The sequence below is a fragment of the Seriola lalandi genome, unplaced genomic scaffold (assembly GCF_002814215.2).
Source record: "Seriola lalandi dorsalis isolate HSWRI2012SDOR001 ecotype SW California unplaced genomic scaffold, Sedor1 jcf7180002054440, whole genome shotgun sequence".
Lineage (NCBI taxonomy): Eukaryota > Metazoa > Chordata > Actinopteri > Carangiformes > Carangidae > Seriola > Seriola lalandi.
This window is the reverse complement of record NW_019524993.1, coordinates 612,058-634,785: the sequence shown is the minus strand read 5'-3', so window position 1 is coordinate 634,785 and position 22,728 is coordinate 612,058. Positions and strand designations below refer to the sequence as shown.

At 39.7% G+C, this 22,728-nt stretch overlaps 2 protein-coding genes across 5 annotated transcripts in view; both read left to right on the top strand.

Moving 5' to 3' along the window:
• Nucleotides 1-17,391, top strand: part of tead1b (TEA domain family member 1b) — a 48,342-nt gene extending 30,951 nt beyond the window's left edge. Inside the window, exons 5-14 of one of the 4 annotated variants that reach the window (XM_087175276.1) lie at nt 2,210-2,272; nt 2,363-2,425; nt 5,868-5,999; nt 6,285-6,331; nt 6,452-6,513; nt 7,604-7,728; nt 10,663-10,836; nt 12,075-12,215; nt 12,364-12,516; nt 13,938-17,391. In XM_087175276.1, coding sequence (XP_087031402.1) covers nt 2,210-2,272; nt 2,363-2,425; nt 5,868-5,999; nt 6,285-6,331; nt 6,452-6,513; nt 7,604-7,728; nt 10,663-10,836; nt 12,075-12,215; nt 12,364-12,516; nt 13,938-14,051 — 1,074 coding nt within the window. In that variant the 3' untranslated portion in view covers nt 14,052-17,391. Of the gene's footprint in view, nt 1-2,209; nt 2,440-4,489; nt 4,500-5,867; nt 6,000-6,284; nt 6,332-6,451; nt 6,514-7,603; nt 7,729-10,662; nt 10,837-12,074; nt 12,216-12,363; nt 12,517-13,937 lie in introns of all 4 variants that reach the window. The other 3 variants (XM_087175277.1, XM_023410839.2, XM_023410843.2) reach the window with 3 other exon arrangements.
• A 2,872-nt stretch (nt 17,392-20,263) lies between these two features.
• On the top strand, nt 20,264-21,850 carry rassf10b (Ras association domain family member 10b). The gene has a single exon (XM_023410861.2). The coding sequence runs from the start codon at nt 20,359-20,361 to the stop codon at nt 21,658-21,660; it is 1,302 nt and encodes a 433-aa protein (XP_023266629.1). The 5' UTR covers nt 20,264-20,358; the 3' UTR covers nt 21,661-21,850.
• The last annotated feature ends 878 nt before the right edge of the window (nt 21,851-22,728 follow it).

Below are 22,728 nucleotides of genomic sequence, written 5' to 3'. Positions count from 1 at the left end.
ATGTGCGCAGACTGTTGCCTTTGTTTCTGCAGGAGAGAAACAAAGCTCACAGAGAATAACACAATTCTGTTGATGAGACTTCTGAGGCTGACAAGTCCCGTCACTGTTGTGTTGCATGAACAGATGTCCCTGGATTATGACATTTCCAAAATTGTCCATTTAACTCTTACTTGTAAGAACATAAGAACTGTAGCTGTACTAGGTTTGTACAGAAATTGATTCTTCAATCTCCCCTTTAAAAAGCTTTTGTATACAGCATGTCAACCTTTCATTTAAAATGCAGCCTTTCATTTTCTACATACAACAGATCTAAGACCATTGTTGTCATCAAAAAAGTAGAAGAGAAACCACTGTGGCTTAGCAGTGCAAGTATTCCTCCTTATGACTACATCATGGAGGCTTGTGCACTCGGCCGGAGTAGAGGCCTTTATTAATAGGAAGGTCGAAGCCTTAATAGATTGGTACCATCTCTGATCAAAGACTGTTTGCTGTAGTCAGTGTTGGAGAGTGCATCCTGCCTTCTGCAACACGCTGTGTGCACTGCAGACACACTACTCCTACCACAGAGTTGAGCTCAGATTTCTGACTCAAACTGTGATGAATTTATTAACATGCACTGTAATATGTCAGGTAAATGTCATATAAATAATATGTAAATAAAATTGAAGTCAGGGCTCTTGGTCTTTCTCTTAAATATATATAATCATAGGAGTTATACTTAATGTTGATTCTTGTATTCAAATAACCTGTTAATGAGCAGCTCTGATGGTGCTTCAGTCACAGTATGAAACCCACTGACTGATCCTCCCTCTAAACAGGAAATTCCCTGTATGACTACTGACTTGAATGACAATGATAAACAAGCCGGTGTCTACAGTGACATTCGATCAGTGTGTGTGAATTGATCAGTCTGGGCCAGAAAGGCCGTGTGGTTTCTCTCTCAGTGATTCTTCTCCTCAAGACAGAACCAGAATGAGAGAGATAGTTGTTTACCTAGAGCTACACCAAGAAACACACATCTGTTTCTCCTGTTAGTTTAAATGCATGATGTGTGTGTAGTTGCTGTTATTTATATTAAGGCTGCAACTACCAGTTTTCATTAGAGCTGAAATGTTAAATTGATCGAGGTTAAATTCGTCTGCAGCAATTTTGATAATGGAACAATCATTTTAATAATTTTTTAAGCAAATCTGTCAAAAGAATTCACCAGTTTCAGCTTCTCAAATTCTTTACTGGTTTCCTGAATCTTCTGCGATAGAAACAAATTTTCTTATGTTGGTTGGACAAAACAAACTGTCTATCTTGGGCTTTAGGAAATTATGTTTGACTTTTTTTTGGGTATTTTCTTACATTTTCCAGTCTAACCGATCAATCAGAAACATAATTGTCTGTTTAATCTGAAATGAAAATAATCAACAGTGGCAGCTGTTATTTTAATTATCAGTTAATTTTCAGATTATTTTCTTGATTTTTTTGTCAATAAAATGCTAGAAAACAGTGACAAATGGCAAGTAAGTAATTTTCCATCGTCTTTAAATGTCGTTTTTTTTCCAACCAGCAGTCTGAAGCCCAAAGATGTTGAATTTAAACTAATATAAAACAAATAAAGTCCTCACATTAGAGGAAGCTGGAAACAATTAACTTTTTCTTGAAAAATTATGGAAATGACTGATTATAGTAGTAAGTAGTAGTAATAGTTGCTGATTAATTTCCTGTTGATTAATTATAATAATCCTGCTAGAAAAGGTGTGATTTGCGTGAATAGTGCCAGAGGAGAACTTAAATCCACCCTGCAAACCTGTCATCAACACACGACTCTTTCAAATTGCTACTTGCACTGTTGAATGTGAGAATATTAAATAATTTTGAACTGTGTGAACGTGAGAGGTAAACTTGGCTGTTGAAATGCCTTGCCCAGCTCCCGTAAGAATACTAGACTAGCCAATTCTCATTCAGCACACAGCAGATCACATCTGTGTGCTCTTAATGTGTGCTAAAGGGGCCTGCATCCTCCTTAATCAGTTCACTTAAGTGACGACAACACACAGCATAACACTTTATTGGCTGTTAGCTTGTTGTGTGGTTTGCACATGCTTCTGTTATGCACCTTATCTCCATCAAGTGTTTTTTAAACAAAGAAATGTGTAATCTATTTTTTTTTGGTTTTTCTTGTTTTTTTATTTTCCCTTTTTCTCTTTTTTTAATGGAGGTGTCTAGTCACATACAGGTCTTAGCAAGAAAGAAAGTTCGAGAAATCCAAGCTGCCATTAAGGTACGTCTGGCTTTGCCCAGTTGTAGGGGGCTTTTCATTGCCATGGTTACAGGCTCTTCCTTTGTTTTCCTCCCCTCCCCTACCCCGCAGGTGTCTAGTCACATTCAGGTTCTTGCCAGAAGGAAATCTCGTGAGTTTCATTCCAAGCTAAAGGTATGCGCTTTTCTGCTTTTGGGCTTGTTGGTTGCTGTGCGTCTTAACTTCCTGTTTCCTGTGGTGACAGAGTGAATGCCTGGTGCTCTGATTCTCCCTAACTGCTGACTGTAGTCTGTTCAGATTTTCTAATCCCCCTGCACCTTCTCACTCCATCTCTCACCCATACTCAGACATGCTGTCACTGTCCTGTCTACTTGTTTCAACCATATTCACTTTTCTTCACGGGCCTTTGCTTTGAGAGCGGCTGTTCATCATATCAATAACTTACTATAGTATAGTGAAGACATTTTTTGTCATAGTGAAGACACTAATGAAAGAAATGGATTAATAGCAAACACTCGAAAGCAAATGTTACTGGTAGTTTCTATTATTAGTTTTTGATTGTACAAGAGCCTGACCAATATTGGATTTCTGATGCCTTTACTGATGCTGAGAGTTTAAAAATCTGACAACTATACTGAATATTGGCACATTACACATTTGCTAACTAACACATAATATGTAAAAGATGTCAGTAAGCATTCCTTAAATTTATGTTAAATTTTTTTATTTGTTTTGTTTGTTCATTGTTTGTTATTAATGAATTGTGACCAATATACAGTATGTAAATTATACGGTTGAACAAGAATTTAGCCATGCTAGCAACTCTGTGAGACTGCTCTTAAACACAGCAGTGTTTTGGGCTAATAGCTCACGTCAGGATGCTAACATATTTTGAAAGGTCTGACCTGATGGTAGCACTAAATAAAAAGTAAGGGGATCACCAAAAATTTAAATTCATCCTGAGGGGGGCATGAATGTGTGTCCCATATGTCACAGCAATTTATCCAATAGTTGAGACATTTCTCTGAAAACCATAAATTTCAACCTCATTGTGGCGCTAGTTGAGAAGTCAGAGGATCACTTAACTCAGCAGGATTCATCCTCTGGAGACCATGAATGTATGTGCCAAATTTCATGGCAATCCATTAGAAATTTGTTGCGATATCTCTGTCTGGACCAAAGTGGTGGACAGATTGATGCGAGCATGGCTTAAAAAAATGCTCTTTTTGCGTTTCTGTCCTGCAGTTTCTTGTTACCTGATGTATGATGATCATAATAAGATGACAGCGGCGAATTTTATCGGCTCGGGTTATTTATTGGTCAGGCTCTAATTTTTACTATTCATATCTGTAAACATTTAGTAAAACCACAGTTAATGTGCAAATGTCGGGAAGCATGCTGGCATTGGCTGTTGGTGAGTGGCTGAGAGCTGAAGGTCAGAGGAAATTGGTCTGCTTACATCTCTCACTAAGCAGAGTTCGTTCAAAAAAAAAATGGGGCTTGGCAAAGGGGGCTTGTGTTGAAAAAAATGAAAAGGCGATTACACCTCTACCTCCTTTGACAATATAACCCAACTTTTCCCCGCTGTCAAAGGCTCAGTTGTGCACATTCAGAGTGGAGAATGGCCGTGAAGCTGGCTGTTTCTGAAATGCCCTCTCTGCTTTCTTGTTCTCCCTTCTATCTGTTGATAACTCCAGGCTCTCACAATGCCATGGCTGTCGGTCGCTTTCCCTCTCCCAGTCCAGATGTCGTCATTTCATAGCTCCTGTCAATTATTTTAGCAATAGTGAAATCCGTTAAAATCACTAAAGAATGGCACATTAAAATGGGAGAACCATTGTAAAAGAAGTCATCTTGAATAATATTGACCTGTAATATAAGGTATTTTATGAAGTAATGCTTGTAAATCAAACACTCAACCTATGTGCAATTTTCTTCTTTACTTGGGGAGCCTAGTATACGTTTTGACTTTCACACTTTGCTCCACTCCCGTATTCAACACGAATTAATGACCCCTCATTAGTGTGTGTGTGTGTGTGTGTGTGTGTGTGTGTGTGTGTGTGTGTGTGTGTGTGTGTGTGTGTGTGTGTAGAGAGACAGACAGAGTCAGACAGGCAGCTAGCCACATGAATGCCTGGTCTTTCAGGGGCACAGGCGGCAGTCTGAAGAAAAACAGACAGCTTTTGTATGAATCCCTGTCTTTTCTCATTTAAAGCAAATTAGAGTTCAGTGGCAAAGAGAAGTACAAGTGTGCCCTTCATTTTAGGGGGCATCAATGGAAACCTGCTGTTTCTGGTCTTGTCTATGGCGTTTTAGTGAAATTACAGTCATTATGTTACTGTTCTGTTGTTTTGTCTCGAGTGAAGACTGCTGATCAGATTGTGAAAATTATAGAGAGCAAGACATTCGCCACAGAGACCAAGGATAATTTGTAAATACAAATTTTATAATCCTTTGTTATGAAGTATTCATTACACATCTGTGTTTGTTGTACTGTGTGAAGAAAGCTATACACTGGTCAAATTGAAGAATTTTTTTTTTTTTTTTTTTTTTTTTACTGATGATTTCAGCTGTAACATTGAAACTTTTTCATGCATAGCTCAGACTTTAACAGTTTGAAAATGTTGAATTACTCTAATTTACAATTTTACAATAAAACCCTGTTTGTTTGCATTTAGGTTACAAGCATGGTAAGTATTCATTTTCTGTTTGTGCTTTAATTAGGGCCTGCCTCATCCTTCGGCTGCTAGTTTTGCATTTGTGCTCCTGCCATAGTAACACAATAGCTGCTGCCCAGTGTTTTCCCAGTTTATTGGTGTCTCTGTGCGTCATCACATTTCTACACACTTATATTGTAGCTTGACTCTGTTCCACCAACATCTTATGCCAGCATGCTTACCTTTAACGTCTGCCACCAGTGAGTCTGCATGGGTTTGCTAGCATGTATGGTGTGTGTGCACTTCTGAATTTTGCAGGGCCAGTATAACTTAAAATAACCTTGTTAATGCACTTTAACAAAGGACTATGTCCAAAACAACACACAATGCTGCAATTAGTGCTCTTCTGCAGACCTTTTTGGTTCTCCATGAATTACTATTCCATAAATTAAGCCATTTACAATTCATGCAGATACAATCTGATCACTTAAAGATCTCTTGTCCAAAGATTAAAGGAAAGGAACTGAGTGGAGCTGAAAGATCCTTAAACTAGCGTGATTTGTGTCCTTCAGTTCAGATAAATTCTTTGCGATGTTTCAGTGTGTTTTGACATGCAGACAAATGCAGCCTTGATAGAAGTATTGCTGAATGAGTTTTTTTTAAAGTATTTTAGCAGTGGATTAGTCAACAAGCAAACTCATTTAAGTGCATACCACTTCTAACCACTGTATAGTAGAATTCAATGGTAATTGTTTGGCACATTCCTTTAAAAAAAAAAAGCCTACACTTAAATAGCAATACTGATGCATCTTCTTTTAACCTGCTTGCTGTTTACTGTTGTGAGAGAGGTCAGTGGTGCTTTCAGTGTGTTGTTTAGAGTCTGGTTGTTGCTACCTCTGCAACATACTCCACCTCCCCTTTCTGTGTGAGTGCTAAGCCTTTTGTGACTGCTGTTTAAGGACCAAGCCGTGAAGGACAAAGCCCTCCAGAGCATGGCCTCCATGTCCTCGGCTCAGATCGTCTCTGCCACGGCTATTCACAACAAGCTCGGCCTGCCAGGCATCCCGCGCCCAGCCTTCCCTGGAGCAGGGGTAAGAGCCTCAACGGCACCACTTTTGATCCATCCAGTCCAGCTTCACCCAGGGCAGCCATGGGGCCAAACACACCGACACCCGGGCCAAATCACATTACACACCACAGCTTATCTGCCCCTATCAGATAAGCACATGATCAAAAGGAGTGGTAGTCAAGATAACTACATCCACCGAACATGGAGCTAAAAGCCATTTTGATCTTGTCGCTCACAGCTGCTCACAATTGGATGTTGTTTTTTCTTTGTTGTTCTTTGCTGTCTATTTATACATCTAATTCTCTAGTTATGGCAGGGTATGATATCGGCTGGTCAGCCAGGATCATCACAAGAGTAAGTATCAGACTTTGGTGTCAGAAAAGAAAACCTAAACTCTCTTAAAGCAATGAGTTTAATATGTTGTTCTGGGAAGTTCTTTTTTTTCCTAATGGGGTTTACCTTTCTCTGCTCCAGTATTAAGCCTTTCACCCAGCAAGCCTATCCCACCCAGCCAACAGTCACAACAGCCATCTCAAGTAAGAATTTACTAATTTACTACTCTGTAAACTTCTTTGTACAATAGCTGCACAACATAATAAATGTGCTAACTGTACAACAGTGTGTGAAACTCACTCCCTCTCCACTTCATCTTTTCCCTACTTGGTTTGAAACATTTCAGAGCCTCCTAGATTCTTACTGTAAAACAAATATGCTGATAGACAGAGGTCTGCTTAGAGATAGCAGTGACAATAAAGGTGGGTTTGATACTTTGAACCTACTTGCCTTTCCCCCAGGGCACCTTATCTACTGTGTAGCTCCAGGAGGGATGAAGTTAATGACTTTAAGGGTAATTTAGTTTGAGACTAAAATCAAATGGTTTTCAGCAACAAATTTTTTTTCTCAACTACATTTACTTTACTTTTTGAAAATTTCAAATTCTTTAGCAGCCAAGGTTTATTTTTTAATTGAAAGATTTTAAGCACTTCATGTTCCTCAAACATTATCTATTAGAAGAGAGAAATAACCGAAAGTGCAGAAAATCCTGTGATGCAACATATTAAGTCTCTGTTCAAACTTGCACATTTAAACTGGATGAAAAAAAGAAAGGCAACATGCAAAAAAATGCACAGACCACCGATTTAATCCTATACATCTAAAGGTTTTTGTGAAAAGAAGTTGTATGCATTTGTTATCTCTTGCCTAGAACTTGCTACAAACAATACAAGTAACAATCTGGAAGTAAGAAAATATTGATGAATCCCACAAACAAAGTTACCCACAAGGTATGAATAGATCTATACATTTCCCCATGTGTGGCATTGCTATGACCTAAAAGAAATGCTTTCATGGGCAGGTACAGCTGTAATTTGCTCATAAATATTTAATTCATTTTGGTTTTACAGTTTCCTGTGCAGTTTTATTTAAAGTAATGAGTACTATTGCCAATAACATCAGGACATGAGGAAATCTGACTCCCGACAGATGTCCTCAAAAAAACAAAACAAAAGAAAAAACAAAACCTCAAACTATATCTAATATGACATAAAGGTATTATTTGTTTTGAAACATACTCATGCTGTGAAACAACCCACAGAGAGGATGACTCTTATTCTGGTTTTACTTCAGCTTACGAGCCCACAGCAGCTCCAGCGCCCACAGCACCAGCATGGCAGGGCCGCTCCATTGGTACATCTAAACTCCGACTGGTGGAGTTCTCCGCCTTCCTCGAGCAACAGAGGGACCCAGACTCAGTGAGTGGGGCATTATACTAAAGCATGAAATATCACTATCTCATGGTGTTAATTCCCACTTCTTATCATCCAGTCCTTTCCTCTACGAATACACTGGGACATTTTCCCAGGCACACAGTCAGCTGAGAGGAGGCCAAAACAAGCTGAGAAGAGAGAAGTCTGGCCTGTAGGGACGCACGGCAGGAAAACCTGCAGTAATAATGAACGACTGTATATTAATCAGTTCCCTAAAAGGCATGCCAAAACTATATTTAAACTGCGGACTTCAGCTCAGCAGGACAATCCACACTCAGTGTGGATTGTGAGTTAACAAGTCAGCAGCTTGCATTTTTTTCCTCCGATTCCTTTATTGTCATTGCACAGAGAACAATACAACTGAGTGGCAATGTAGACAGTGCATTCACTCATAACAAACAGCAATTAAAATGGAAGAATTTAAAGTGCAGAATCTATAAATTAATTATAAAATGTATACATTTGAACAATAAGATATAAAAACAATACGATGCAGTAAAAAAAGCAGCTGAGTTATTGCATTTGAGGATATGGAACATTTGCTGAGTTACAGTGGTTCTATGTTCAAGAAGTGCAATTAGGAATATATACATATAAAAAGGTGCATTGTTCTGTGCTGCAGACAGTAGTGTAAGTGTCTGGCAGTGTTCAGTTCTCATGTGGCTCTGGGGTAGAAGCCAGGGTGTCCAAGGTGGGATGGTTCTTTCAGTATGTTGGCTGGTCTACTGAGGCAGCAGGAGCTGACTAAGTCCTCTAAAGAGGGCAGTGAACAGCTGATGATCTTCTGGGCAATATTGATGACCCTCTGAAGGGCTCTCCGGTCCACTGCTGAGCATCTGGTATACCATGCAGAGATGCAGTACATCAGCACACTCTTGATGGAACATGGGCAACATGCGTACCCAGGATTTTGAAAATGGGGACCCTTTCCACACGGTCTCGCTTAATGTATAATGGATCAGGTTCTCCACTATTCATCCGAAAGTCTGTTATGAGTTCAGACCACAGTGGTGTCGTCCGAGAACTTGATGATGATGGTGTTGGTGGGATGGGTGGGGACACAGTAATGACTGTAGAGGGCATAGAGAAGGTAGGTGGCAGGTGGGTTAGGAAAGTCCTAAGTCAGTAAGTTTAGTGACCAGTCTGCCCACGATGACAGTGTTAAAGTTGAAGTCTATGAGAAGCATCCTCACATAGCTCCTCTGGTGTTCAAGGCGGTTCTGTGCAGTGTGAAGAGCAGTGGCAATGGCATCCTCTGTAGACCTTTTTGCTCTGTAGGAAAACTGGTGTGGGCCCAAGGTGGGTGGGAGGCTGACTTTGATTTCCTGCAGGACCAGTCTTGAAACACTTCATGATGAAAGGCGTAAGTGCAAGCAGACGGTAGTCATAGAGGCAGCTGCTTTCACCTCATAGTGAGCAAAAAAAAAAAAAAAAACAAGTTCCAGCAAGGCGTCATCGTTGACAGTTGTGCAGTTGCTGGACTTGTAGCTGGTAATGTGCTGGATGCCCTGCCACACCTACTGTGGGTTGTTGTTGGTGAAGTGGCCCTCAATCTTCCTCTTGCAGGCCACGTTAGCCTCCCTGATGCCTGTCTTCAGGTTGGCTCCAGAAGCTTTGTATAGGGCTCTGTCAACATACCTGAAGCTGGCGTTTCAGTTCTTGAGAGTTTTGACATCCTTTTCATCCAAGGCTTCTGGTTGGGATACACCCGGATGTGTGTTATATGCTGGGGTAAAGAGTACGGATAGGTGATCTGACTGGCCTTCGCATGGTAGTGTTGTTGACCTTATGTCTTAAACCGTTATTGTAAACTTTGTGAGTTTTGAGTAAACTTTCTCAAGTGGCCCCAAAAGCAGCACATTTGATGTGTTCGAATTTTGGGAGAACTGCCTTTACTTCATGGTTAAAATCACAGCTAATGTTATTATTTGCTTTAGCAATTCTTTTAATGTTTCTCCACATTTTCCTGTGCCCTTTCTTTTGGTATTGATAACACATGACAACAGCCATTAATCTTACATGCAGCATTGCCCTGAAGGCTACATACTAGAGTGGCTGTCCGTGAGCTTTTAGACTGAAGTGCAGGGCCACATGAAAGGTTTCATACGGTCACGACGAGGGCAAAAACCTCTGAAAATCAAATGTTGTTCTCAGATTTTATGCTCCTTTTTCTCCTTTTGCCATGCATCAAAACCAAATATTCTCAGTTGAAAAGTTTAAAGGAATAGAGCAAATCTCTGTATTATTTCATTCCATATTGTCAATTTAGGTTGATTGTAGTTGCCTTTGATGCAGAAATATTGCTTTTCATTTGAGTGAAGACTGAATTACACTATTAGCTTTTGACAAAATTATTTTTTTTTACTGTATGGGTTTAACTCATTTAATATTGAGATAGATGCATCTTTGTCAGACTTTCTTGGTTTCACAACTTTCTCATTTATAATTTCACATGTTAATCTTATAGAATTTGGGTGAAGCAGTCGCGCATTTCCCGGCTTGGTTTAATACAAATAAAGGGATCAGTTTGTTTTTGGCTTTAGTGGAGCAGAAAGGCATTGCCTAATTTGTACATCATAAAATAGAAAAGAGACTTTGCTGACCTTGCAGACAGCCAAATAAAAAGCAATGATGTGTAGGCTTATTTCTCATCTAATTCTGGCTACCACTTGCTTGTTATGGTGGTTATTTGTCAGAATTGGTTTATTTTACTTCAACAGCCCTTTCTGGATATTGATATTTAATACTGTTTTAGGTTGCTTCTTTGTCTTTTTATGTGAGATTCTAATTTTAAATTCAGACAAGATGGACTGTATTTTACTTTTCTAAATCACAATAATGCAACCTGAAAAAGATTATTCTTTTTAAAGACCAGAATGAAAATATGTTTCTAATACCATTTCCTATTTACTTTTTCAGTACAACAAGCACCTATTTGTACATATCGGGCAGACGAATCATTCCTACAGTGACGCCCTGCTGGAGTCGGTGGACATTCGTCAGATTTATGATAAATTTCCAGAAAAGAAAGGAGGACTGAAGGAGCTGTACGGAAAAGGTCCCCAGAATTCCTTCTTCCTTATAAAATTCTGGGTGAGTGTTATTTGTCAGCCACACTGATTAAATTAATAAGTATCATATAAAATGGCAGTGTTACAGCTTGATGATGGCACGCACACGCGCACACACACAGACACAGATCTTAAGATGATTGGTAACGTTTTGCACATAGTCAAATGTTTGACAGCAGAATCGTGTTCAGTAACATTCTGTTCAGGTTCGTCTTTAGTGATTGGGTGTAATCAAACTACACAGAGAAGACTGCTCTCTTAATGTTTGCAGAATGCACTGTGCTATATTTGGACTTGCATAGCAGGAGAGCTTTTGATCAAAGCACTCACTAATTCAATGTAATATCTCCAAACAATGGAGTGACCCAGTTGCACTCCTAATGGCTGTTTAAACATTGCATGTATTTCCTCCTTGATGCAAAATGCTAACTAGCGGCAGCCAACAAAGTAGGGACCGTATGCACTTGGACCAAGTCCCCTCAAATCTTTTGAAGTGACCGACCAATCTAAATTTCAAATGAAAGACAGAATCTGCACAATAATGAATGTATAACTGCTTTGCTTAATGAAGGAGGAGAATGTTGTAGGAGGATGTCTCCTCTTTTTGTATCCATAATGAACAGGATGTTCAGGGCATAGAAAGGCTGCCCTCTGGGAGCAGACCCGTTCAACCTTATAAATCAGTCTTTTAATGTAACTTCATTTAATCCTCTTTAGAATCTTGTTTCCAATATGGACACATTAACATGCTTATTCAGATGTGGGATAGATGAGATATTCTAATTTGATATGCCATGGACATGCATAATCTCCACAGCTCTGTGATCACAAATTCTTAATTTAACACATTTTTCAGTTACCAGATGTAAACCAAATTCTGGCTCCCTTTAAAAGTGCACATATGTGCTGTGTCCCAGTTCAATACTACTGTATGCGCTGTATGTACAGGTTTCTCCACTTGATAGATATTTTTATAATAGCAATGTATAAAATGACAAAGTGATAGTGATGAACCTAAAGAAAAGTATCACCTGAATCTGCAGCTGTCCAGTCTGCAACTTTACTGTTTGTGTTCACTCTCGCTGCTGTGCAAGCATTGTTTTCTGCTGCAGCAGGCAGATGTTTTCAGACCAAAAGCTCTAAACTCTGCTGTTTGGCAGGTTTTCTATGTATTGCTTATTCCTCTAAAGTGGACCCCTAAACAAAAATGTGCATTGACATGTAATGCTCTCTTTTCTTTCTTTTTTTTCTGCTCGCTAGGCTGACTTGAACTGCAACATTCAAGATGATACTGGATCTTTCTATGGAGTCACTAGTCAGTATGAGAGCTCGGAGAACATGACCATTACATGTTCAACAAAGGTCTGCTCCTTTGGCAAACAGGTGGTCGAGAAAGTTGAGGTACGGACTCAAATCTTTCCATCCTGTGATTCAGAACAATGCCTAAAAAGCTGTGAACTACAATGAGAAAATGCACCACACATTTGTATTTTACGTTTCTGTTGTATACTTCTTTTTTATCTCCTTAAACTTTTCTCTTGTTCCTCAGACTGAATATGCACGATTTGAGAATGGACGCTTTGTCTACCGAATAAGCCGGTCTCCCATGTGTGAATACATGATCAACTTCATCCATAAGCTAAAACATCTACCAGAGAAATATATGATGAACAGTGTGCTGGAGAACTTCACTATCTTATTGGTAATCACCTCACTGACCTTAGTGGGTGAGGTCCCTCCCCAGGATCCTCATTCTTCTTCTTCTTCTTCTTCTTGTTCTTCTTCTTCGTCTTCTCTTTGCTGTCAAGGATGTGTTGGTGGCTCCAGCTGGCTTTATAAAAAAATGGGGGGGTTGGGGTGGTTTGGCTGAGCCTTGAGATGAGTTCCTCTCGCTGGTCTCACATTCCTCTCATTCCACAGGGGATGAAACGCCATGTGAGGAGCCTCATTATCTGCAGGGGAAAAGGGAGGATAACAGGAGGCAGGAGAAACCCCTGTTATTAGTCCTCACATGGGGTCTTAAAATGTCATTCACCACTACTGACAAAGCAAAAAGTAAATAAAAAGACAGGCACAGATCATATGTGGGGGTGCGCACTCAAGATGGCAAGCAGGGCCCCCTGTATGTAAAGGCTAGGATGATTGTAAAATCCACCTCACAAAGTCTTTAAGCTTTTAGAAATGATGCAGGGAAAACAAAAAAGGTTTTATTTTGGTTCATTTTAAAGTCTACACCTTAATCCAACCACTGATGCTCTCTGTTAAATGACGTTTAAATTAATAATCAAAAATGAATTTAACAATTGACATGCGCAATCAATCTAATATTTTCCGTCATCATTGCCCTGTCCCTCTACATATGTCTTTTGCTTTCCTGATGTTATATTCTCAGGTTCTATATATTCACTTTTCTTTTTAATTTATGTTGCATATCTTTATATTTTCCACAAGCTAGTATACCTCAGGTTAAATACAGATAAGTTGATATTCATGTCAGATGAGGTGGATACTCATAAAACTCTTCATGGCTTGTTTCTGGGTTGAGTATATCTGCCTCAAGTAGTGCTTTAATCAATCCTCTTACCTTCTTAAACCTACACGAATCAAACTCTCTGACTGTGGACTGATCGTGCTTTGAATGATTCCAAGTGTAAAACATTTCTTTGTGTTGTTTATAATTTTTAAGTTATCCGATTTTAAGAAGCTCTCAACAGCATCACATGCGCTCTTTATTGCTACTTTATGTGTAAGAAGAAAAAAGAAAAAAAAGACTGGAATCAGGAATGGCTGATGGGTGTGTCTATATCCTTTTATGGTTACCCGCGGGAGGGGTCATGAGGCTCTGCACTCGCGCCCAGCTAGCTACACGGAGATTGAAATTTATGAAACAGACCTACACATATGCACGACTTCATAACACTGACAAGAAGAACGCATATTTCAGTCTTTAGTTTTAATTTTGTGTTTCTTACATCTGGCTCCTGGTGTTTTGGTTCTATACCTATATGTTGATGGTTTAGATGGTTAAAACAAGCAAAGTCCTTTTTCTCTCTCGTGTCTGTCCACACTGATTACACTGCCTCTCAACTAGAAAGTGATTTTTTTTCGTCTTTTCGTTTGCAGGTGGTGACGAATAGAGATACCCAGGAGACGCTGCTATGTATGGCGTGTGTGTTTGAGGTTTCAAACAGCGAGCACGGCGCCCAGCATCATATCTACAGACTGGTCAAGGAATGAGAGCTTCCCCTCAACCCCTTTCTTTTCATAGACTTACCAACCTCAAAACAAGTGGCAGTGCCTCTACCTGAAAGTCACACCTACAATGCTTTTTGGTCATGGTATCGGGTGAAGTCAGTTGTTTTAAATTTGTTTTGATATAAGTGTTTGTTATTTGACTGCAGCTGTGAATTGCGGTACAGTTGTTTTATGTTTAAATACGGGAATTACGCGTTTAAAAGATGTTGAGTTGGTCTCTGTTGAGTATAAATGTGGCCGTTCTTAAAGAATTTACTAGATTCATTTGGTAAATGGAAATATGTGTGTTGTCTTCTTCTGCTTTGTTACGTAGACTAAAGGAAAAAAAACAACAAAAAAAAACAGATGCTGGCCTTTTCTACCAGCAACCTGATGTGGTCTTTGTAATATGTTTGAGTGTGTTTTTATATGTCTGTAGTTCATAATTTATGAGCATACATACTGTAGATATACAGACATGCACCCACAGTCAATAGATTTTCCAAAGAAACAATACTAACACAACACTACATATATAGTAGCTGAAAGCAAGTGGTTGTGAATATTGCAAAATTACAGTTATATTAAAAAAAAAAAAAAATCAGCTTTCAGAAGTATATTTATCCCCGTTGAAGCACTCCAAGTCTTAGACACTTAAGAGCAGAATGAATGCACTGTGAAAATACTACAAATGTTTTGCCTGCGTCTGCTCCATAAATGTAGAGAAGTCTTACCACCTGCTAAACATTTCTGTGCTGCAAACGAGTCTTTCCTCTGTGACAACTGATAAGAGAATTTTTAGGTTTTAGACAGGTGAAAGTACTGCTAAAAATTACACTAACCGGACTCTCATCTTGTCCAAAAGCACTTTGTTCCCCTTCCTGGACTTGCCTTAGTAATGTTTGTTTTTTTTTTTGTTTTTTTTTTGTTAGAGCTGTGGTTTTAGAACAGGTTAAATATCATGACACTATAAATCACTTGTAGACAGCAGGCTTTGTTCAATATGCTGTGGCTTTGCCCCTTGAAAGACTCAGAATATCTTTTCCCCTCTGGGATCACGGTGTAATAACTCCAAGCCAGAGAGTTGCTGCCTTCATGTTCACACTATGTTCACATGTTTCTGTGGCCTACACCGATCCTGAGCCTTAAACATGTTATACCTGTGTGTGAACTCCAAAAGATGCCACTAAAACTGTGATCTCTACGTGGGAATATTCTTCATACGTTTGCATTGTGTAAGAAATTCACAATACAATCTGCCAAAGTGTAAGTGTACAGTGCCTTAGAATATATTCTGATATTACCATTTGTTTTGTTTTAAGTCTAAAAATCAGTTAAGTGGATGAGACGGGCAAAAATGTCTCACTGCTTGTACTTGGTACATTTCCACATCTGAGAGATTGTTTCTTATAATTGGTACAGTCCTAAAAATACAGTTTTTGTTGGTTTTTTAGAGGCAGCATACTAATGTTAAATTACGTTTGCAAAATTAAGGTTAAAAACGGTCATAATACAGGTTATATTTTTCTCTAACTGTAATATGTTCCTCAAATGTCAGCCTTTTTCTGAGAGTGTACTACAAACACAGACCGACTGCCTTTCCTGTTGTAAAAGACCAAAAATACAGAGATACAGTCAATCTTTTGTCATGTCCTGCATGGTAGCAAGGAAGTGCCTTTGGTTTAAATTTTTTCCAGCTTCAAAAAGATCAAACACAAACTAAAAATTAAATGTTGCTAGACCAAAAATGAGACATAAGTGAAACCAATCACCACATTGCCTTTTCAAAGGATTATAATGACAGCAGGGGAAAGCTGGTTACTGGTAAAATAAATAAATGGTATAATCATTTTTATTACATTGTAAATTGATTTCACAAATGATGTATTTGAAGAAAATCTATTTCTTTGCTTGAGGTCAAAGACTGAAAAACCTGCTGATAACATACAGCCGCTGACTGCATGCAGGATGTCAACTCCAAAAACACTGCAGCTGTCTGCTTCTTGCACACTTGCAGGTTCAAGTGTTTTGTTTTGTTTTTTTTGTTTTTTTTAAAAAAGAAACATTGGGGTTTCCTCTTTCCCGCGACCACGTGCTCGCACGATGTGAAAACCGCAGAAAACATCAGACTCTCTCAATGTTACCTTTGACGATGCAGACACAGCTGTGATGTCGACGAGGCAGGGACCAACACGAGCTTTTATCATTTATTATCTCTCTCAATGAAAAGTGAAAGTTTATTTAACAGTAAGTCTACAGAACAATTTGGAACTGTTTAAATGTGGCTAAAGCTGAAATTGTTTCCAAAACCTGTTTGAGATGCTGTTTCAGAAACTAATTTTTCACAACTGCCAGTGTGGACGAGGCCGTCGAGGTTAATATACTTTTCACCGTAAGGACCATAGATGCTCAGACATTTACTGTTTCTTAAAAAAATAAAAAGTTACAATCATCTAAAGTATTTTAATAGAAGAAGCTCTAAATAATTGCAGACAATGTCTCTGGTGGACGCAGATAAAGTTCAATCATTCAGTATTTTTGCCACAGTCCTGTGGACACTGTGGGGTTTTAATAGGCTTTTTTATGTTTACCCTGTGTATCCGTTCACATTTATTGATTACTTAGTGAGATGTTCCTGTTTTCTTATTGTACTTGTAAACAGTTGTACTTGGTTTTGTGATGACATTGTCTGTATATTGCAAGCCCAATAAGATGGTAATGATGTTACTGCTGCACTGCTGGTACATTTTAACATGTCGTTTCAACACTTAAAAAAAACAGCAGGGCTGATGCCTTCAATGGCATGAATGTCTGGTGGACCATTTGAAGAGAAAATGGACACACAAACACACGCACGCGCGCACAGAAAAATCAGCTAAGTCAAGGAATCATGCTACAAACATATCAGCAGTTTAGCTCTTGTTATTTGTAATTCTGTTGAAGAGTAGGTACTGGTACCTTTTTGTTTTATGACCATTTTCAGATGGTGGCTTTAAAAATGATTCTTCACATAGCTCACATATAGTTGTCATACACACATTTGGGTTTTGTGTGCAGATGTTTTTTTTGTTTGTTTGTTTTTTATTTTTGTAAAAAGGTGCTTTGTACAAAATTATCTTAGCTTTTCTTGGTACAGATGTGTGATATATTTCCATATCCATGACAGTAAAGTGTTGGAGCAAAGGAGAGAAAAGAAGCTTTGCTATGTTTCTGTGTTCTGCGTATGGTCGTGTCTTTGCTCCGTAACATTATGATGCCTTCTTGATAATAGTAGTTATTTTGTAGCTTTCTAGATACTTTGTATGTATGCAATATTGAAGTTAAATAAATCTGAAAAATATTCCCTCCTTTTTGTTGTCACTTCAGTGAAGCATTTAATATAATTATTGTGCTGAAGCAATAAGCATAGCAGTATTTTCAGGCACGCGATGGTCGATTATGAATATGGAAAATGGACTGAGGCTCCGTGTTTAACTCTTTGACTGCAAAGCCCTCAGGTCAACAGTAGATGGAGCCTGCCACTCGCTTTATTTTTAACTGCCCATGTCCCTGCGTCACACAGACATGAGGATACAGATGTAGAGCACTGTAGTAACAGAAACCATCACTAAAGGAACAACATGCCAAATTAAAAGCAAATACATCGGGCAACAGCAAATATGGCGCGTGTGTAAAGTGTAACCACATAACATTTGAGAGCCAACCTCCGGTGCTGCAATTAAAATATTTCATAGAGAACAAAAATTGTTTCGATTTTTAAAGAAGGACTGACAGAATAAAGTCCTCACTGGTGATTACTTTGAACATGCAGTACAAACATAAAGTTTTAGTGATAAATCAGCATGCTGTGTTTGTCTAATGAAACTGGAAATACTGGCCCGTTGTTCTGCTTTGTTCACACACAATGATTAAAGAAAAACTTAAAACAGAAATCATTAATAAAGTCCTCAAACGAGAAAAACCTGTCCCTGTTTAGAAATGGCTCATAAAGGTGATTGTGGACCAAATTATTTCTGGTTAGAGGGGCACTCCAACTCAGTAGCTGCTGCAAATTATCCACAGGGCGGCGGCTTAGAACTGGAAGATTTAGTCCTGTTGACCATTTGGAGCCTAAAGATTTGTTATCTCCTCTGAACAGATTATACTTTCAGCCATGTTTGTCTTAGTGTGGGATTTCAATTTCAATTTACAGTCCAAAAACTGATTAGTCTTTGTAGCACATTGCGCCACCATGTGGACATTTGTAGCATATTACACTTTCACTGATGTGAGAGGTATAGAAAATTCTTATTTTGTGGTTCAAGGCCATTTTTCATGTGTACATATAAAACTAACTGCTCCAAATTTTGATATAATTTTGATTTAAATTTTTTAGATATTCATCATTATACACATTGTGTTTCATTGAAATTACAAATTTATAGGATTGTGCACTTTTGGTGCGTCATAGTTTCAGGGATGGTCTGACGAGGGTTTAAAGGCAAATCACATACACGCACTACATGCATGTGCAAAAACCTCTTAAACCACAAGTGTCTTTGGATTTGCTTCACTTGCCTGTGAGTAACAAGACTCCAGCAGAGACACAGAGCAGCACTGACAACCCAACAAAACCAGATGTAAAGTATGTCTTCCAGGTGTTTCTTCAAGATAAGACTTTCTTTACCAACAAAGGGTCACAAGTTAAAGACTCACCAAGGCTGAAGTCTGAGGGTGACTCTGCCGATAGTCAATGAGAAGAAAACAAGAGAAGCTAAAGGCAAACAAGGTCAAACTCTTCAATTATGAGAGAGTCCTCAACAAAGACAAAAGATGACAACATCTTTTAACACAGTATCACTGAAATATCAGTCACAGCCTCATCTAACACTTGTACAACATTAAACTCATTCTCAGCTGCTCTCCTTTAGTACTCTGTACCTGTTGTACAATGTTTTTTTAAAACTCCAGGTGTCCTGGCTGTAAACCTCTAAATCACTTGTGGATCTGAAAATATTATTTACACTATGAAGAGTCTGAGCCCTGTCACTCATATCGACAGCAAACTGAGTCTGAATATCTCCACTGAAACAAACGTGTAACTCAACAGAAAGAAAGGTCACCACTGCTCTGCTCAGATTGATCTTTGTTTCAACTTTTGTGTCCCTGCTGATATTTCAGAAGCAACAGCTTGGTGCGGCATCAGATCCAAAAAAAAAAACATCACTATTTGAGCTCCTGTAGATGTCTTAGCCAAATTGGTTTCACAGGATGAGTTCAGTCCCTGGCTGGTAATCATCTCTCACTGCACATAAAAATAACAAGTCCAGGATCAAGTACAATATTTTCTCCTAACTCAGAGGGCGAGAGACAGCAGGGCGAACCAGCTGTAACCATTTCCACTTGACAACACTACGAAAAGATTTAGTTCCAAAACAACCTCCTTTTACAGATGCAAACATGGACTGCGCAAAAAGCCCTGCAGTCATAGAACAAAGTGAAAAAAGGTAAATATATAAAACCGCTGCGTTTACTGGTTCAAACCCGACCGCACTACATGGTCAGTGGACTAGAGCAGAATCAGACGAAATAAAACCTATAAAGTTTTGTAAGGATTTTTATGGGAGCTGGAAGACCTAACAACAGCATACGGGTTTGTCCAGGCTTGGTGTCTTTCTGTCCCTATGTGGTCAATCAATAAATATTCTATATAATGCACAATCCAGCTTAAATAAACATTGCTACAAGGACTATTAAGACGTGATAAGTAGCAGTGCCATGTCAGCTCTGTAAAATTTTGAATGAAGAATCCAACTGTAATTTTTGATCCTGTAAATTATCTCATGGTGGTTTAAACACTGGTTTGAGTCTGGGAAATACTCATGACATTTATCACATAAACCCTGAGGTTACATCAAGGAGCAGAGATTGCTGCCATAACACAGCACAGCTCCAGGATACTGGACACAACTGTTGGCAAACTGGTTTTTAATCCTGTGCATTTACAACTGAAATCATCTGGGCTTCAGCCTGTGGCTCATCTCAACACAAAGCCACACATCACAATATGAAGTCCTCTTTACCGACACTTGCTAGTGGTCATGTGACCACAGCAGTGTTTCCTTGACTCAGCATCAGGAAAGTGCACAAGAGGACACATGGGGCTCCAAACCTCCAGCCCCGTCCGCAACTTCTCAGATGTGTCTGGGACGCAGCGCGCATGCACACTGAGGAAATGAGTCCGGACACCGCTGCGTTTTCTCCAGACATCCGTTTCAAGAACTGCTGTTTTCTTTCTTTATTCAGAAGAGACAAAGTTTAACATTAATCGATGATGGAGTCGGAGGAGAGTAAGATATCGGTGTGGGTCTGCAGAGAGGAGAAGCTCATCCACGGCTTGTCAAAGCGCACAACCTGCGCTGATGTTATTAAAGTGCTTCTGGAAGACCAAAACTCACAGCACGGACTTTCTGCAGCGCAGTCGTACTGCATCGTGGAGAAATGGAGAGGTTTCGAGAGGATTTTGCCGAACAAAACAAAGATTTTACGGCTTTGGGTCGCGTGGGGAGAGGAGCAGGGGAACGTGAAGTTTGTGCTGGTGAAAAGCGAAGCGTCTTTGGCGAACCACGGAGCCCGGAGCGCGGAGGCGCGCGTGGTGCTCAGCAAACAGAGCCCCTGTGTCACCAAGGGCACTGCGCGGTCTCCCATGGGGGGCATCTCACCTGAAAAACAGCGTCGGATTGTGAGGAAAGCTTTCAGAAAGTTGGAGAAGATAAACAAAAGGAGGGCGCGCGCGGCGCACAGAGACGCGTCCTCTGCGGAGAAGATTGAAACTTTGGTTCATGTTGTGGTTTCTCAGGATCACACAATCCGCCAGCAGATCCAGAGGATTACAGAGCTGGACGCGGAGATCGAAAGGTGTGAGGCAAAGGTGCATTTTGACAGAATCAAAAGACACGGGATTAATTATGTTCAGGACACGTATTTGGTGGATGCTGCTGCAGCTTCCAGCCGAGAGGAAGACAAACTCTGTTCAACTGAGACACTTGACAAGTTTGAAGAGTATGTCCGGCGGTGTGAGGAGGTGGTTCGACTACAAGAGGAGCTGTGGGAGCAGGACGCTCTCATAGAGATCCTCACGGTGCAGATCCAGGAGGAGCTGAACCACCGCTGGATGCAGCGGAGGACAGAGGGCGCACAATCTGTCCCCAGCACCAAGGCAGAGACAACATCAGAAAACGAACTGTTTTTGGAAGAAGAGAGGATCAAAACGCAGCTAGATGCGAGTTTATACATCGGTCTGCGCCTCAACACGGATTTAGAAGCTATTAGGAGCGATTTAGAGCTGACCCAGGAGATTTGCAGGGCGAGGGAGAAGGAGATGAGGGATTTGCTGGAGGAAGTGAACACTTTGGACATAGAGGAAGGGACAGCCAGTGAGGAAAGATGTAGCCACGAGAAGGATGATAAGACGGGGATGATGAGCACTTTGGAGAGGAAAAGCGAGTGGGTGGAGCAGGCCAGGGGTCTGTCAAAAGCTCACAGCGTGAACGACGACGACTCAGACACTGGCTTAAGTTCTCTGCACAGTCAGGACTCAGACAGCCACCCTGTGTGGGAGTCTCTGGTTTAGAGTTTTACCAGCTTATCTGTTCTTGAACTAGAGAGAAAATAAGAACCTCTACAGTCTCAGGGATCATAATTACTCTGAAGTAAACGAAAATTCAGTGTAATTATTCCACACACAAACTGAACCCATCTTACTTCATGGTGTTTTTTTATATTTGTATGGCATCATTATAATCCCCATATTATTATTTTTTACATCCTTCTTAAACCAGTTTAAGAACAAATACAGTTTTTTTTATTAAAAGCTGTTGTTTTGATATATATAAATAAAAAACACTGGTTTTGAGTTCATGTGTCTCTATTCTCTTGTGAATGTCTCATACAGGACTGCAGGCTGCAACTTAAGAGATGATGACATCATTGTATGAAATATGCCAAAATCAGATCATTTCCTCAACTTCTTCAGAGACAGCAGGGTGACACAGCCAAAACACGTTTTTTGGGATTATTCTGTGGATTGTCAACCTCTCCGTTTTTACTGTGACCCAGACACTAAGCGATAAAGAAAATCTCTTTGCTGTGAATCATGAAGTCATAATAATATCTGAAGTCAAAACAAGGATCTGCGACTCACTAAGCTGAAATGACCACATGAATGATAAGAAGTGACATTTCACACATTGACATGTAGCTTTGTTTACAAAAAAAAATCTAAGTTTTGAGACAGCAGCACACAGTCCCCAACTTTATCAATCCACAATAACTTTACAGTAAGAATACTTACTGTAATTCTGTGAGGCCAAGAGGAATTTCTTCTCCCTTAAGTTTTTCCCTCCTCTACGCTTTACTCCCTGACATCCACTGAGCTCATGTGCCCTATACAATATACATGGTGTTTATTTGAAGTTCTTACATAGTTCATCACATCTCAGTGTGCAACAAACTGTTAATATCTTCTCTGTGAGATTAATCATTGTGGTTAACAGCACAGTAAACAGAAGACACAGCTGCCCCTCCTAACCCCAACCACACCTGCCTCCGACTCATTTCTTAGGGCCACATTCCTTCCTGACCTCCAGTTACTTTACATAAAAATGATGCAGTGTGGTGCACGAGAGGTATGGGATCAGAA